At 39.5% G+C, this 17256-nt stretch overlaps 2 protein-coding genes across 6 annotated transcripts in view; one reads left to right on the top strand and one right to left on the bottom strand.

Annotated features, from left to right (window-relative positions):
• Positions 1 to 3610, bottom strand: part of RNMT (RNA guanine-7 methyltransferase) — a 30530-nt gene extending 26920 nt beyond the window's left edge. Inside the window, exons 1-2 of one of the 2 annotated variants that reach the window (XM_023648199.2) lie at positions 3373 to 3610; positions 169 to 626 (exon numbers count right to left, since the gene is read on the bottom strand). In XM_023648199.2, coding sequence (XP_023503967.1) covers positions 169 to 588 — 420 coding nt within the window. In that variant the 5' untranslated portion in view covers positions 589 to 626; positions 3373 to 3610. Of the gene's footprint in view, positions 1 to 168; positions 627 to 3246 lie in introns of both variants that reach the window. The other variant, XM_005612740.4, reaches the window with a different exon arrangement.
• FAM210A (family with sequence similarity 210 member A) overlaps positions 3465 to 17256 on the top strand; it is a 30342-nt gene continuing 16550 nt past the window's right edge. Inside the window, exon 1 of one of the 4 annotated variants that reach the window (XM_023648206.2) lies at positions 3465 to 3772. Coding sequence is in view for 1 of the 4 variants with exons in the window: in XM_070220654.1 (XP_070076755.1) it covers positions 4203 to 4276 (74 nt within the window). In the remaining 3 variants the exon portion in view is untranslated. Of the gene's footprint in view, positions 3773 to 4002; positions 4277 to 17256 lie in introns of those variants that run through there. The other 3 variants (XM_023648205.2, XM_023648207.2, XM_070220654.1) reach the window with 3 other exon arrangements.

Consider the following 17256-nt stretch of genomic DNA (forward strand, 5'->3'; position numbering starts at 1 on the left):
AAATAAAAATAATTACATTTCAAAAGTTTAAACTCTACTTTAAGAGATGGCATCTATTAAAAATAGAATATTCTTAAGATTATGTAAAAACCAGTATTATTTCACAGCTGCTCCACATTTCAATTTGACATATTCCACCACGAATAAAAGAAAATACATTGGACATACTTTTCGCTTTTCAGGAACATCCTCAAGTTCTATTTTTCTCTTTTTCTGAGTGCCATCTCCAATGGAAGGTCCATCTTTTGGAAAATCATCAGTGTCCATTCTTCTTTTCCTTGAAATGCCTTCATCATCACCAGAACCTTTTTCCTCTGGGACAATTTCAGCATCAAGCTTTCTTTTCTTGGACAGAGTGTCTTCCCCACAACTAGAACTTTCCTTTACAAGATCATCTTCAAACTCCATTTTCCTCTTTTTTGGTGTGTCTACTTGTCCAGAAGTAAGAGCCGTTTCAGAAAGCCCAGTCCCAGGAGCGGCCATGTTTTCACTACTACTCAATGAAGACTCCGTTTCCAAATCTAGTGATGCTTTTGCCTCTTCCAGAGAGATCTTTTCACATTCCTCTGCTTTTGCAGAATTTTCCATTTTTGATTATTTAAATAGATGGTAAAACTTCATGAACACTGGAATAGCAAAAATTTGACATTACTTGTAAACACTAACACTGAGACTTAAAATAATTTTAACCAGAAACTAGCCATTTAAGTTCAGCGATCAATCAGTTTAAAAAAAATCTCATTATGGAGAGAATATTGAAAACAATGTCAATTGATATATATTACATATAAATTTCTGAAGATGCTAATGTGGAATACTACTTACAACCCCCGAACATTTCTACATCTTATCCATAAAAGTCACCATTGGCATAAGAACTGACAAATGAAGTGGGGTTATTGTACAAGTACTGGTTCCATTTCTATTTGATCCTTACTCTATAGCTTCAGTTCCCAAATTGTGTGCTGGACACTACAACAAACTTGTACAGGCAGAGCAGGATATTTTAAAATTTTAAGGGAAACACAGTGTGATCTGACATCTGGAAGATATCACAGATTCAGCTTCAAGTAGAGCAGTTTCAACCCAGCAGACTGCACTACACTCCTTTCAATGACATCAGCACTTTGTGAAGCTGAGATGTTCGTGGTACCATAGAAAATCAATGTTAAACAGGAAATGAAGTTGGCAGTGTTGAATCTGATTTCAAGGCTTGAGAAGTTGTACAGTACCCAACAGGTGTGCACATTATGCACTCGAGGTTAAGAATTAAACACAAATATTATTTTTTCTTACAATTTGTGTATTATTTTTAAAATAAAGTTGATAGGACATAAATACTTATTAAATTCTTTGGACTAAACTACTTAATAAGTGGAACTATTAGGTTCTTTTGGCTAAAGACAGTAAGGGCACCAAGAACAGGAAAAGTCTCGGAACCTACAGTTGACTTCTGAAATCCTTATTTCCTTTCAGGTGTCAGAATTACGAAGAAAGTGAAGAGAGCAGAAATGGCTTTGGACAGAAATTTCAAGACCCACTCTGCACTAAATGACCACTAAGCCTCTTTCACATGTTCCTTCACCTATGTGTAAAATGGGAGGGGGAGAGAAATAAGTAAACTATCTATTGGACAGGAATTTATTAAGTCATTCAACAAATTTACTAAACTCCTACTACACAGGAGCTCAATGAAGCACTTTGTGAATCAGTCTTCAAAAAACTTACAGCTTATATACCACTTTTTTTTTTTTTTTGAGGAAGATTAGCCCTGAGCTAACATCTGCTGCCAATTCTCCTCTTTTTGCTGAGGAAGACTGGCCCTGAGCTAACATCCATGCACGTCTTCCTCTATTTTATACGTGGGACGCCTACCACAGCATGGCTTTTGCCAAGCGGTGCCATGTCCGCACCGGGATCTGAACCAGGGAACCCCAGGCCGCCAAAACGGAACGTGCGCGCACTTCACCTCTGCTCCACGAGGCGGGCGGCAGGCCCCCGGCTCCCTATAAACCATTATTAAAATGTTAGGCTGTGTTAGTCAAATCAAACGAAGAAGGGAGAGCAAAAGCGCAAAAATTAGTGAGATTCAGCAAATTCAGAACCTGAAAGTTATGAAGAGAGAGAAAAAGTCTTTTGAGTAAAGAAACAGAATAAGAAATAAAGTTGCTTGAGGGAATGGGTAAAAACAAGTCACCATAAACTGGGAAGGATTTCAAGGGATATCAGCTTTCACTACCCAACGTCTGAGGTTCAAAATACCAAGACGAGCCAAAACAGGAAGAACTGAAGAAGAGGGGGGAGAAAACCACCCAGAAATGTAATTTTTAGAATAACTACTTAAAATGATTATCTAGTAAAACTGGCCACTGAATTATCAAATCCCTATCTTCTCCCTGCCATTTATTTCCTAATAACGAAATGGAAATTGTTTTTAAATTCAAATAAACCCATGTGATTTATCATCTTCAGCTGTAATTATCGCCTTAGTATTGCGAATAAGAGTGAATTTTATATACATAGGCAAATCTATTTCCACAGATGAGATGCCAAAATAAACGACACAAAATTCCAAACGACCGCAGAAATGGGTAATAATACTTGAAACTGAGGGTCATGTTTGAAACTGAGCGTCAAAGTGGAATAAGGAACACACTCCCAAAGCAAGAGAGGTGCCCCTCAGAATCCTCCAGGAAGGAGCTTAGGGTAAAGACTGAACTGACACAGGGACGGATACGCATTAAACGACCAGAACGGCATTTCGATCTGGCTTTCCAGTCACACCTCTCAGCCAAGCCACGTCTCCGTCATCCCAGTTTCTCAGAGAACCGGAGAGCAGGGCGCGAGGGCCGCCGGGCTTCAGCTCAAGCCGGATAAGCTCTACGCCCCGACCCGCCAGCTAGACAGGGTCAACTGGGGGGGCCCAAGAGGACGCAACAGAGGCGAGAAGGGAATTCTGCAGCCGGGCTCACCCTCTTCAGGCACTGGCGCGGCCTAGCTAGAAACTCTGGCTCAGGTTTCCGTTCCGCCGCTCAAGACATTACAGACACTTCTTCGGATCCGACGCCCCCGCCCCAGCCCGCCCCTCGGCGCAGCCCTGGGGTGCGATCTGATACAGCTCTTCGGGCTTCTCCGGACCCGGGCTCGCTCGGTCTGGAGGAGCAAGAGCACCCGCCAACCCCCACAAGTATTGCCCATTCTGATGCGGGCTGAGGGCACAACAAAACTCTCGCGACGGGTACTCACTGAGGCACAGGGCTACTGCTAAGCGAGCCTATGTCAGTAGTGCCGTGCCCCTTCCACCTCGACGGCGGCGGAGGGCCTCAAGCCAAAGAAGAAAGGGAGGGCCGGAGCTCCAGGCGCCACACTCACCCATACAGCTATCCACGATTCTGTTTGCGGAAGCGGCGCGCCGCGCCACGCGTGTGTTGTTACGGCACTTCCGGGGAGTGCGTGAGTCACGTGACGCCACTCTTGGCGAAGAGTGGAGCGTTGCGCAACCTTCGCGCCGGGACTACGAGTCCCGTCGTGCCTCGCGCGATGCGTGCTGAGGGACACGCCGAGCGGACACGGGCGCTCGCGAGCACGTTGCTGGTGGGCGCGGCTGGCTGGGCCCGGAGTCGGGGAGAGAGTCGGCCTGAGCCCCGCAGGTTCCGGCGCCCTGACCCACGCTGCCCTCGGTCACTCTCCTGAGTGACACCGCCGTGGCATCTGAGGAGCTGTCGTCCGTCCTGGGCGGCTGGAAGCGGTGGCTGCCTCCACGTTTTAAGAGGTAACCTGGGCCCAAGACCTCTGGGGGGCAGCGGGAGGGGTCGAGAGGGCACCTTCAACCCTGTGCGCGTTGGGGAGCTGACCCGGGGCGCGAACCCGACAGCTGCGCGGCGCACACAGCTCATCTGGTTGTGGCGGGGGTCTACCAGCGGGGCGGGGGTCATCTACACTAGCCCGCCTCACTACCCCCGGCAGCCGAAAGAGGTCACCCCCGCCTTTCTATGTCGGGCCAGTGTCCTGGCAAATCCTGCCTTTGGAACTGTTTTTCGGTTTTCTGCTCTGTAACCCTTCACCCTGTGTTCTTCCCTCCCTCGGAATCCTGCTGAGGAGGGGCCTGGGAGCCCCGCCCTCGGAGTTTTAAAAATGAGCAACATCTTACTTCTTAGGGACTGGCAGGTCATTCCCTACCGCCATATTTGGGAAGCCATGCCATGCGTCCCTCTTTCTCATCTGTCAGATTCTGGAGAAGGGGCAGCCCATACCTATTCTTGAGAAACGTCTCAAGGTATAGTATTCTGTGTTGGCTGGACGTTGGTATGGGATGGTTGGGGGCACAACAATTTCTTTGTCCATCCCTCCAGCTTTCCACTGGAGAGTCGAAGGCACCTGCTATACTGAAACTCGAAAGCGCCATAGTTCAGGGCTTTCACCCCCCCCCCCCCCCCAGATTAGGGTCAAAACTGGACCTGTGGACTACGGGGATTGATGCGTCTGCATAGTATTAACGTTGTTGTGCCTCAGCACCTCCCCACCTTCAGGGTGTAAAAACGTGCTCAGATTTACAATCTATCTTGAATTAGTCTTTGCCAAAATTGGTCCCTTACAAGCAGCTTTGAAAATGTGCTTTACTAGCCTGCCTTCTTGTCAGTAGGCACAGTTATATTAATGAGTACACTTTGCTTTGGGGAAGGCAACGTTTGCAGCGTGTACTTTACAATCGAGTCACTTCCAAATTGTGGATATTAACCTTTCTGAGATTGTTGACCCCTTGTAAACTTTGGACCAACGGTGAGGTCTATTTTTAGCCATATATTTAGTGAGTCGTCAATTTCAGAGGACTGTACTTGTATTTTTTATTATATGCAGTGAGCTAGATTGAAAATTAACTTCAGTTTATGAATATGGACAGCCTCAAAGGTATAGGTCGTAGAGATTGGAGAGACCATTTGCATATCCAGGCATTAGAACCAGGCAATTACACAGCTCTTATTTGCTGCTTCTAATGCTAAAGTTTCTCGAGGTAATTGCTGTTGTAATTTCAGGGAAAATGAGTCTAATTTTGACTTTTTAAGAAACTTTTTCATTAGATTAAAAGCCTGTTAAGTATGTGTTTATACAGAGTCCACCATGAATTGATAATGTGCATGAGATAGGTGGACATCTCATTTTGTAGGTTTTATGTACTTAACTGGAAGTCATGGATATTCTGTTGAGAGTAGAGGAAGAATTCTTGCAGATAGTAATGGAGGGAGTAAATGGGCCAGATAAAAATGTTTTAAAAGTTAATCATTGGTGTTATTTTCCTCCATTATTGCCGGAGTAATATCTGGTTTTCTGGAAACTGAATTAAAGTAATAGCTAATGTTTGAGTATATTCTATGTGCTAGATTAAGTGCTTTACACATTTGAGCTCATTTAACTCTTACCTAATCCAGAGGGGTAGTTGTTATGATTGTTTTTGATTTTTAGGTGAGGGTTAAGTAACTAGGCCAAGGTCATGCAGCTGGAAAGTAGTGGAGCTAGGATTTGGATCCAGGCAGCCTGGCTCCAGAGAGGTAGTCTATGCTAATGATGAAACGGTGCCTGCTAGAACGCCAGACTCAAAACTGGAAGTTGGCTGGCACATAGTAGGTTTTCAGAAAATGTTTTGATACTTCTTAGTGGTTGGGTTATTATGTTCAGAGAGAAAATAGCTGGATTGTGATGTTATCTTGCTAGAATGTGAGCTCCATCAAGACAGGATTATCATTTTGTTCAGGGATTTAACCCAGGTTCCTTGAATAGTGCCCAGCACATAGTGAGTCCTTATTGAATGAATGAATCATCAAGAAAGGTTTTTAAAAATCCGTTTATTTTAAAGGACAGACAGGATTTATTTCAGCCCATTTAGAAGATTTCTTCATGTGCTGTTTTGAGTATTTGGCCCACTCACCCACTCACTTAGCCTGGTGTGGATTTCTCCTGGTTTGGATTCTACTTTGTCAGTGAGAGAAAATGAAGTAGTAACTTGTAAGTTTTCTGGTCAAAGTAAAGGCAAGCAACAAATTCAATAGATACCATCCCTTTTTTTAAGTCATTAGTTCTCAAGGTGAGAGAGCATGCTGAGGTGTAATTTTAGTGTGATTTCCGTTGTAGAGTTGAAGATCACATTTTTGAAACATAAAAAGTGTTTTTAAAATGTAGGTGCAATGTTATAACTTCCTAAGAATGGTGTTCTTCAAGGTAGGAAAGTGAGGTGGTTTATAGAAGGTTTGTTTCTCCAAACAGTCTTGGAGGAAGAACTGTTGCTCCCATCCACTCTCCAAAATGTCCCTGCTGAAATTTTACTGCCTTTTTGGAATACACAGATAGTTAACGATAAACTTTAAGAAGTTTTTCCTATAGTTGAAAGTAAGATTTGGTTGAGAAATCTGTAAGTTTATTATATGTGATGTTTAGTTTTGTGTATCACTTTGACTAGGCTTTAGTACCTGGTTATTTATTTGAACACTAATCTGGGTGTTAACTGTAATGGTATTTTGAAGATTTGTTAACATCTACAATCAATTAACTTTAAGTAAAGGAGATTACCCTCAGTAATGTGGGTGGGCCTCATCCAATCAGTTGAAGGCCTAAATTTCAAACAGAAGTGTCTCAAGAAGAAAAAGTTCTTCCTCAAGACTGCAGCATTGATTGCTGCCTGAGTTTCCAGCCTGCAGATCTGCCCTACACATTTGAGAGTTGCTAGCTTCACGAGTGCGTGAGCCAGTTCCTTAAAATAAATCTCTATATATTTAGATAAAAATAACCTAATAATAGATTTCTAATAGATAGAAATATCTTTATCTAAATATAGATAGATAAACCTAAAATTAGATAGATGTATATATTTTTTCTGTTGGTTCTATATCTCTGGAGAACCCTGTCTGATTCCGATCTTGGTACTGAGAGTGGCTCTGGAGGAATAGAATCTTAAGGATGAATTTTCTGAATTGGTTATGGCATGCTTGGAATTGGTTCCCTAATCTGATTAGTTTTAAAGGCACTAATGACTGTTTTCAGTGGTAAAAAGGACACTGATGGTCCATGGTGTCATGTGGCAATAGGGATACACAAAATATCCCCATTGGGGTTCTGGATGATTATGTATTTGATGACTTAAAATTTTTTGTCAAATTAACAAAAATAATGAGACTGTTTGCTGCTAACTGTGCTGGAGAAAGTGGGGAAAGAAAAAGATGAGCTCAGATCTTCAAATTCCCAGCTCGCGCTCTGCATAAATGACCTGAAATTTCCTTTGTCTGCCTAAAGAAACTCATATCCTGCAGATGCAGAGCTGAGATTACTGAAAAGTATCCAAGAGTCTCATCCTACAAAGTGGCTGAATCACAATGCAAAATGAATTCCCAATCTAACAGGGTGTCTGATGTTAAAACGATGACATTGATTGGGAAAGACTGAGATCCTCAACTGTAGAATGGGGTACTGAACCCCTGGATTTTGATGTGCTTTGCCAGTAGAAGCAGTGGTTCCACACTTGTTGAGAAGTTAACCCTGCTTTGCCTGGAGAACCTGTAGTGGCCTTCCCTGAAGTAGTTGCCTTGCAAGACCTTGCTGCTTCCCCTCAGGAACTACCCTTACCACACGTCTTTGCTTCTAGACTGTCACTAGAGTCAAGTCCCAGGGTCAGCTACAGAGTGGGACCCATGAGGAGGTGTGCTACACTCTTAAAAAATTGCATGATTTCTTTTAATTTATAAAGGTAGAAATCTGGGGGATAGGTGTGGGTAATGGTGGAAAGGACATAAAGTTTGATCAGGCCAAATTCATTGATAGAGGACCACTAAGCAGAGATTCTAGATTCACTGTTATAGCCTGAGGGATTAGAAAGGGCTCTAACAGTTTGGCTGGTTGGCTGAAGCATGGACCAAAAGGTGATCTTCGTTAAATAAGTTAAAATGCCAGACCTGCCTTGGTACACTGTAGAGGAAGGGATCCAAAGACTTAGGGAGATTGGAACGGATTTCTCATATAAGACCAGGTCACCCACTCTGCAAGGGTCCGGAGGAGATAGCTTTCACCATGACTGTGAGAAAAAAAGTTTGTGAGGAGAGCCCCAGCATCCATGGAAGAGCTCTATGATCACTCTTCTCTGTGGGTCAGAAATTACAGTGGGCCCTGCTGCTGCTGGACTGGGGATCCTTAAATGCAGTGAGGATAATTGGAAATTGGGCAGATATTACAGATACCGATTTTCTTAATGGCATATCTATGTGCCGAAGGAAAGAAGCCAGTGGAGAGGGCAGTTGAAGTACAGGAAAGAGAATAGCAGTAGAAAAATACAAGGAAAATGTGGTTGAGCAGAGTCTTGGAATAGAGAGGAAAGGATAGCTCTAGAACACACGATTGGCCTCTGAATGGAAGTTCATTTTCTGAGGAAGGAGTTAACTGATTCTGAGATGGATGTGGATGCGGGTAACTCTGGAAGAGGGAAGGCTGAAGTTGAGAAAATTCACCTGTAATAAGTTTGGTTCATTTTTAAAGGGAAGTGGGGAATGGTGCCATCTCATAGTTTATTCATTCAACAAATATTTTTTGAGTGCCTCCTTTGTGCGAGCCAGACTTTGTTTTAGGCACCTAGGATGCAGCAGTGAACAAGAAAAAAATCTCTGTCTTTGTGGGACCATAAGTGCTAAACACAGTAAGTAAATTATGTAGGATGGTAGAAGATAAGTGCTAGGAAAAAAGAAACAGCAAGATAAGGAAGATTGGGATGTTGGACTGGAAGAGAGGAGGGGAGGATTGGGAGCAATTTTAAATAGCATGGTCAAGGCAGGCCTCACGGAGCAGGTGCTGTTTGAACAGAGGCTTGTAGGAAGTAAAGGAGTTAGCCAAGTGGATAACTGGAGAAAGACTGTTCCTAGCAGAGGGAGCAGCTAATGCACAATTCTTAAAGCAGGAGCCTTTTTAGTATGTTGGAAGAGCTGTAGCAGGGCTACTGTGACTGGAGCAGAGTGAGCAAGAAGACTTGAGAGTAGGTGATGCATTCAGAGAGGGAAAGGGAGATTATGTAAGGCACTGTAAAGACTTATTGTGCTCTTACTCTAAGAGAAATTGGAGAGTTTTAAACAGAAGAGATATGATCTGATGTATATTTTATTGTCAGCTGAAAGTAAAGTATAAGAGACTTGAAGAGATTGGGAAAGGTGTGGAGTGGTCATTGAGAGGAATGGGAGAGGAAGCTGATCAGGAACCATCTTCGCTTGTCACGCAGCATCCAGAGCCTTTGTGAGATAGGGTGATGTGCCATCAATGTATGCTGGTACTAATTTACTACTTTGTGTGGTTCTTGTTAGTGCTCAGCCACTGAGATGTAGTTGTGGGAAAAACAGATGGCTGAACTGGCTCAAGATTAGATTTTGTGGGCTGGTATTGCAGGACAAAGTAGTAATTCAAGTAATGGACTGTAGAATCTAGGCCAGACTGAAACCAGGAGGAGTCCTTAGATTTGAGGGGAAAAAGGGGGTGGGGTAGGGTGGGGCAGGGCCCTAGACTGGAGACCAGAGAGAATAAGGGAGTGGAGGCTGGAAGTAGGAGAGGCCACAGAGAGCAGGAAAGGATAGTTTCAGGATTTCATTTGGAGAGCAGTATCAGATAATTTCAACGTCAAAGTTATGGCCACTCACGTGAATTGCTAAAGAAGCTGGGATTTTGCATGGTCACCCAAATGGAATAACAAAAGTTTAGATGAAGGAAGAATATGAGCTTGGTTTGCCCAGGTCAATAGATGAGAACATGGAGGGAAACTAGAACTAATTATTGATACAGCATATGAAGTGCTGAATACTTAACATACTTTATCTCATTCAATCATCATAAATACCATATGATAAAAGAGTGATTAGTTAATCCCATTTTGGGGATGAGGAAGAAAAGCTAAATAAAGTAATACCAGAAAGGATTGGAACTCTTATCTTTCTGATTGCAAAGCCTGCATTCTTCCCATTACAATGGCTTGTGATAACAACTGCCAGAGCCAAAAAGAAAGCGAGTGGAAGTGGAACCAGGTGGATTCTGGGCCAGCGTTACCATTACAGACCACCATGGCTTGCTTGCCTTAAGGAATTTATATCCTCTGAAAAGAGATGAAGAGATAAACATTTGTGTAAATGGATAAATTTATGTAGTTATTTTGGAAAAATCATTCATTTTCTTTATAAGTGATACATTTGACATTTAAGACTGCTCTGGAAATCAGTGAATTATTATCGAAATTCCTTGGGAGTTCACTAGGGGACATAATTTAACTTTTTCTGAAGATTAAGGATTTAACAGTGGCTCCATTATTACCAGAACTGTTCATTGGCTCAATTCTGGTATCAGAAAGCTCAAAAGCAGAACAGGATGAAGGAGATGGATTATACAATAGAAATTAAATTGAAGTATCAAATGCATTAGGGAGAAGGAAAGTAACGGCCCAGAAAGTACTACAGATAAACTTGCATGCTTTTACTTTTTCTAAGCAGCAAACTAAATTTGATTTGAAACAGCAGTCAAGATGTGATTAAGAAAGAGATTGAAATGAATAAATTAGAATGGTAATCTGAAAGAAGAAAATTTGAATTTCCTCCTATTTGGTGATAATTGAGAGTTTGTATAATTAGAGGCAGTTCTTTTCTTCAGATCCCTTTTACTGTGTTTCAACCCAGTGAATTCTACGTTTCTTTCTTTCTCATGCCTGTACTTCAGGTTAAGGCCATGCTAAATATCAGTTGTGTTTGGCAAGGCCACAGTGTACTTTTTAAAGAAAATTACTTACTAGACTATTTTTTAGAGGAGTTTAGGTTTACAGAAACATGGGGCAGAGACAGTACATAGAATTCCCGTGTTATCCCTTGGCCCCTCTATACACAGTTTCCTCTATTATTAACATCTAGTATCAGTGTGGTACATTTGTTAGAACTGGGGAACCGATATCTGTACATTATTACTTAGTTTACATTAGGATTCACTCTTTGTGTTGTACAGTTCTCTGGATTTTGACAAATGTGTAATGACATTTATCCAGCATTACAGTATCACGCGGAATAGTTTCACCGCCCTCAAAATGCCTTGTGCTTTACCTGTTCATCCCTTCCCTCCTCCACCCTGGAGCCCCTGGAAGCCACTGGTGTTTTTACTTACTGTCTTTATAGTGTTGCCTTCTCCAGAATGTCAAATAGTTGGAATCGTACAGCATATAGCCTTTGCAGACTGACTTCGTTTACTTAGCAAGATACGTTGAAGATTCCTCCATGTCTTTTCATGACTTGATAACTCATTTCCTTTTATTGCTAAATAATATTCTATTGTAAACCTCAGTTTGCTTATCCATTCACCTATTCAGGCATTTCTTGGTTGCTTCCAGTTTTTGGCAATTGTGAATAAAGCTTCTACAAACATTTGTGTGCAGGTTTTTGTGTAGACATCACTTTTCACCTCATTTGGGTAAGTACCCAGGAGTGCTCTTGCTGGATCATATGGTAAGCCTATTTTTAGCTTTGTAAGCAACAGCCAAACTGTCTTCCAAAGTTACTGTACCATTTCGCATTCCAACTAGCAGTGAATGAGAGTTCCTGTTGCTCCACATACTCACCAATATTTGGCACTGTCGGTGTTTTGGATGTTAGTCATTCTAATAGGTGTATAGTGGTATCTCGTTGTTTTAGTTTGTAACTCTGGTAACATCTGATGTTGAGCATCGTTTCTTTTTCTTGATATATAATTGAATATAACATTATACTAGTTTCAGGTCTACAGCATAATGATTCAGTGTTGGTACACCTTGCGAAATGATCACCACAGTAAGTCTAGTTAACGTCCATCACTACTCGTAGTCACAAATTTTTTTTTCTTGTGATGAGAACTTTTAAGATTTATTCTGTTAGCAAGTTGCACATATAAGTATGGTATTATTAACTATAATCACCATGCTGTATATCACATCCCCGAGACTTTTTTTATTTTATAACTGAAAGTTTGTACCTTTCACACTCATTTTGCTGTCTTCCCCGCCCCCCACCTCTGGCAATCGCCAGTCTGTTCTCTGTACCTATGGGTTCAGGTGTGTTTTTTTTTAGATTCCATATATAAGTAGATTATACAGTATTTGTCTTTTCCTGTCTTATTTCACTTAGCATAATCCCTTCAAGATCCATTCATGTTGTTGCAAATGGCAAGATTTCCTTCTTTTTATGGCTGAGTAATATTCCATCGTGTGTGTGTAATATACCCCATGTTCTTTATCCATTCATCCATTGATGGACACTTAGGTGACTTCTGTGTCTTGGCTGTTGTAAATAATGCTGTACTGAACATGGGGGTACATTATCTTTTTGAGTTGTTTTTTTATTTGTTTCTTTCAGATAAATACCCAGAAGTGGAATTGCTGGATTATATGGTAGTTCTATTAAGTTTTTGAGGAATCTCCTGTTTTCTATAGTGGCTGCACCAATTTACATTCCCACCAACAGTGCACAAGTGTTCTCTTTTTCTCCACGTCCTTACCAACACTTGTTATTTCTTGTCTTTTTGATAATAGCCACTCTAACAGGTGTGATGACTTGAGCATCTTTTCATATGCTTGTTGACTGTCTGTATATCTTCTTTAGTGAGGTGTCTGTCCAGATCTTTAGCCCGTTTTGTCCACATCTTTAGCCCATTTTGTAATTGAGTTGTGTTCTTATTGTTGAGTTTAAAGAGTTCTTCATATACTTTAGATACAAGTCTTTTATCTAATATGTGTTGTAAAAATATTTTCTCCCAGTGTGTGGCTTGTCTTTTCATTGTCTTAACCATGTCTTTCATAGAGTGTGAGTTTTTGATTTTAATGAAGTACACCTTACCAATATTTTCTCTTGATCATGCTGTTTGATGGTGTATCTAAAAAGTCATTGCCAAACCCAAGGTCACTTAGATTTTCTGCTAGAAATTTTATAGTTTTGCATTTTACATTTAGGCCTGTGATCCATTTTGAGGAAAATTTTGTGAAAGGTATAAGGTCTGTGTCTAAAAAAACCATAAAAACCTGAATTCATAGATACAGAGAACAGATTGGTAGTAGCCAGATGCAACGGGGAGGGGAAATGGCAAAAATGAGTGGGAAGGGTACAAACTTTCCTGTATAAAACAAGTAAGACTCATTTTTTTTGCATATGGACATCTCTGTGTTCCAGCACCATTTGTTGGAAAGACTACCCTTTCTCCATTGAATTTCTTTGCGCCTTTGCCAAGGATCAGTTCACTGTATTTGTGTGCATCTCTTTCTGGACACTATCTGTTCCATTGATCTGTCTCTTCTTTTTCCAATACTACACTGTCTTGATTATTGTAGCTTTACAGTAAGTTTTAAAGTCAGGTACTGTCAGTCCTCCAGCTTTGTCTTTAAGTATTCCATTCGCTGTTCTTGGTATTTTCCTTTCCATATAAATTTTAGAATCAGGTTGTCTATATTTACAAAATAGCTTGCTAGAATTTTGATTGGGATTGTGATGTGGAATCTGTAGATCATATTGGCAAAAATTGACATCTTAACAATATTGAGTCTTCCTAACCATGAACTTAGAATCTCTCTCCATTTATTTAGATCTTTGATTTCTTTCACCAGTCTCTTATAGTTTTTCCTCATATAGATCTTGTACCTGTTTTGTTAGATTTATACCTGGGGTCTTTTTTAGTTTGTTTTGGTTTTTCTTGGTGCTTTTATAAATGGTATTGTGTGTGGTTTTTTTTTTTTAATTTCAAATTACTATATTTCATTGCTGGTATTTACAAAGGTAATTGACTTGGACCTGAGCTAACATCTCTTGACAATCTTTCTCTTTTTGCTTGGGGAAGATTATCCCTGAGCTAACATCTGTGCCAGTTTTCCTCTATTTTGTATGTGGGATGCCACCAAAACATGGCTTGATGAGTGGTGTGTAGGTCCGTGCCCAGGATTCAAACCCATGAACCCCAGGCCGCTGAAGCAGAGCGTGTGAACTTAACTACTGTGCCACCAGGCCGGCCCCAGTAATTAACTTTTATATATTGACTTGTATCCTGTAACCTTGCTAAACTTGCTTGTTAGTTCCAGAAGTCTTTTTGTGGATTCTTTGGAACATTCTACGTAGTCAGTCATGCCATCTACAAATAAGACAGTTTTATTTTTTCCTTTCCAGTCTGTGCACTTTTTTGTTTTATTGCACTAGCTGGAACATGCTGTATGCTGTTGGATAGGAGTGATGAGAAAGGACATCCTTGCCTTGTTCCCAGGCTTAGGAGGAGAGTGTCCACAGTCTCTCCCTGTTAAGTATCGATTAGCTGTAGATTTGTCATGGATGTTCTTCATCAGGTTGAAGAAGTTCCCCTTTACTCTTAGTTTCCTGAGAGTGTTTAAAATCATGAATGGGTGTTGGATTTTCTCAAATGCTTTTGCTGCATCAATTCATGTGATCATGTGATTTTTCTTTAGCTTGTTGATATGATGGGTTACTTTCATTGATTTTCGGATATTGGACTCCTCTTTGCATATCTGGATTAAATCCCATTTGGTTGGGGCATATGATTTTTTTAAACATTGTCGGATTGGATTTGCTGTTATTTTGTTGAAGGATTTTTACATCTATGTTCATGAGAGATATTGGTGTGTAGTTTTCCTTTCTTGGATATCTTTATCTGGTTTTCATGTTAGAGTAATGCTGGCCTCATAGAATGAGTTAGGAAGTCTTCCTTCTGCTTCCATTTTGTGGAAGAGATTGTGGAGTGTTGGTATTATTTCTCCCTTAAATGTTTGGTAGAATTCACTAGTGAAACATCTGTGCCTGGTGCTTTCTTTTTTTGAAAGGTTATTAATTATCATTTCAATTTTTAATAGATATAGGGCTATTCAGGTCATCTATATCTTCTTGTATGAGTTTTGGTAGTTTATGTTTTTCGAGGAGTTGTCCTTTTCATCTGTTACCATATTTGTGGGCATAGAGTTGTTCATAGGATACTTTTATTACTTTTTTAGTGTCTTTGGGAATCAGTAGTCATGATTCTTATTTCATTTCTGATATTGGTAATATATATTTTCTCTGTTGGTTAGCCTAGCTGGAGATTTATCAATTTTACTGATATTTTTCAGAGAACCAGATTTAGATTTTGTTATATTTTCTGTTGTTTTCTTTTTTGATTTCATTGATTTTTTTCCTCTGATTTTTATCTTTTTTTTCCTGCTTGCTTTAAGGTTTATATTACTCTTCTTTTTCTAGTTTCCTAAGGCAGAAGCTTAGCTAATTGAGTTTAGATCATTTTTGTTCCCTAATATGTGCATTCAGTGCTGTAAATTTCCCTGTAAGCACTGCTTTGTTGCATCCCACAAGTTTTGATAAATTGTGTTTTCATTTACTTCAAAATATTTTTTTGAACTTTTTAGACTTCTTTGACTTCTGGATTATTAGAAGCGTGTTGTTTAATTTCCATATATTTAAAGGTTTTCCTAAATAGCTTTCCTAAATATTTTTCTGTTAATGACTTCTGGTTTAATTCCATTATAATCCAAGAACATATTCTGCATGATTTCTGTTCTTTTACTTTGTTCACGTATATTTTATGGCCCAGGATGTGGTCTATTTTGTGGAAAGTTCTTTATAAGCTTGAGTAGAATGTATATTCTGCTGTTGCTGAATAGAGTATTCTATAAATGTCAATTAGATCGAGTTGATTAATAGTGTTGTTTAGTTCAACTATATCCTTACTGATTTTCTGTGTGTTGGATCTATCAGGTACTGACAGAGGGGTATTGAAGTCTCCAATTATAATAGTGGATATATCTGTTTCTTCCTGTCAGCTTTTGCCTTGTGTACTTTGCTCCTCTCTTGTTAGGTACATACATGTTTAGGGTTATTATGTTCTCTTTACATTATCATTACATTATTGTTATGAAATAATCCTCTTTTTCACTGATAATCAAGGAAGTTCTGAAGTCTACTTTGTCTGAAATTGGTATAGTTACTCCAGCTATTTTTTTTTTAGTTAGTATTAATGTGGTGTATCTTTCTCCATCCCTTGGCATGTAACTTATTTGAGTCTTTATATTTAAAATGGATGTTTTTTAGACAACATCTAGTTGGCCCTATTTTTTTTTAGTCCACTCTGACAATCTATCTTTTAATTGGCATGTTTAGACAATTCACTTTTAAGGTTATTTTTACATTTTTGGATTAATATCTACCATGTTTGTAAGTGTTTTTTATTCATTGCCATTTGTCCTTTGTTTCTTTTTCCCTCTCTTTTTCAGCCTTCTCTGATTTTAATTGATCATTTTATATGATTCTATTTTATTTCCACTTTCAGTGTACCAATTGTACTTTTTAAAATAAATTTTCTAATGGCTTTCCTAGAGTTCGTAATATACATTTTTATCTAATTTAAGTCCACTTTCAAATAACACTATAATACTTCATATATTGTTGTAAGTACCTTATCAGAGTGTTCTCAGTTCCTCCCTCTCATTCTTTGTGACAGCACTGTCTTTCATTTCACTTATTCATGTGCTATTAATCATATAATACATCATCATTATTATTACTTCAGACATATACCTTTTAGATCAATTAAGAATAAAAAAGATTTTATTTTGCCTTTATTGATTCCTTCTCTGATTCTCTTCTTTTCTTTATGTAGATCTGAGTTTAATTATTTCCTTCTTGAAGGGCAAGTCTACTGACAGGCAATGAATTCCTTCAATTTTTTCTTTGTCTGACTTATCAGACTTTAGTCTTTATTTCTTTTCCACCTTTGATGGATAATTTTGCTGGATATAGAATTCTAGTTTGGTGGTTTTTCTTTAAACACTTTAAATGTTTACTTTAGTCTCTTTTGCGTGGATTCTGATGAGAAGTTGGCTCAAACCTTTATGTGTTTTCCCTTATAAGTAAGGTATTTTTTCCCATCTAGCTTCTTTCAACATTTTGTCTTTGGTTTTCTGCAGCTTGAACATGATATGCCTGGATATGGATTTTAGATATTTATTTTGCTTAGTGTTCTCTGAGCTTCCTGGACCTGTGGTTTGGTGTTTGTTAGTAATTTTTGAAAATTCTCAAACTTTATATTACTTCAGATATTTTTTCTGCTCCTTTCTCTGTTTTTTCTCCTTTTGGCATTTCTATTATGTGTGTTACGCCTTTTGAAATTGTCCCATAGTGCTTGGATGTTTTGTTCTGTTTTTTTTTGTTTTATTTTTTGTTGGCTCTTTCTCTATTCCTCCCTCCCTCTGTCCTGCAT

The sequence above is a fragment of the Equus caballus genome, chromosome 8 (assembly GCF_041296265.1).
Source record: "Equus caballus isolate H_3958 breed thoroughbred chromosome 8, TB-T2T, whole genome shotgun sequence".
Classification (NCBI taxonomy): domain Eukaryota; kingdom Metazoa; phylum Chordata; class Mammalia; order Perissodactyla; family Equidae; genus Equus; species Equus caballus.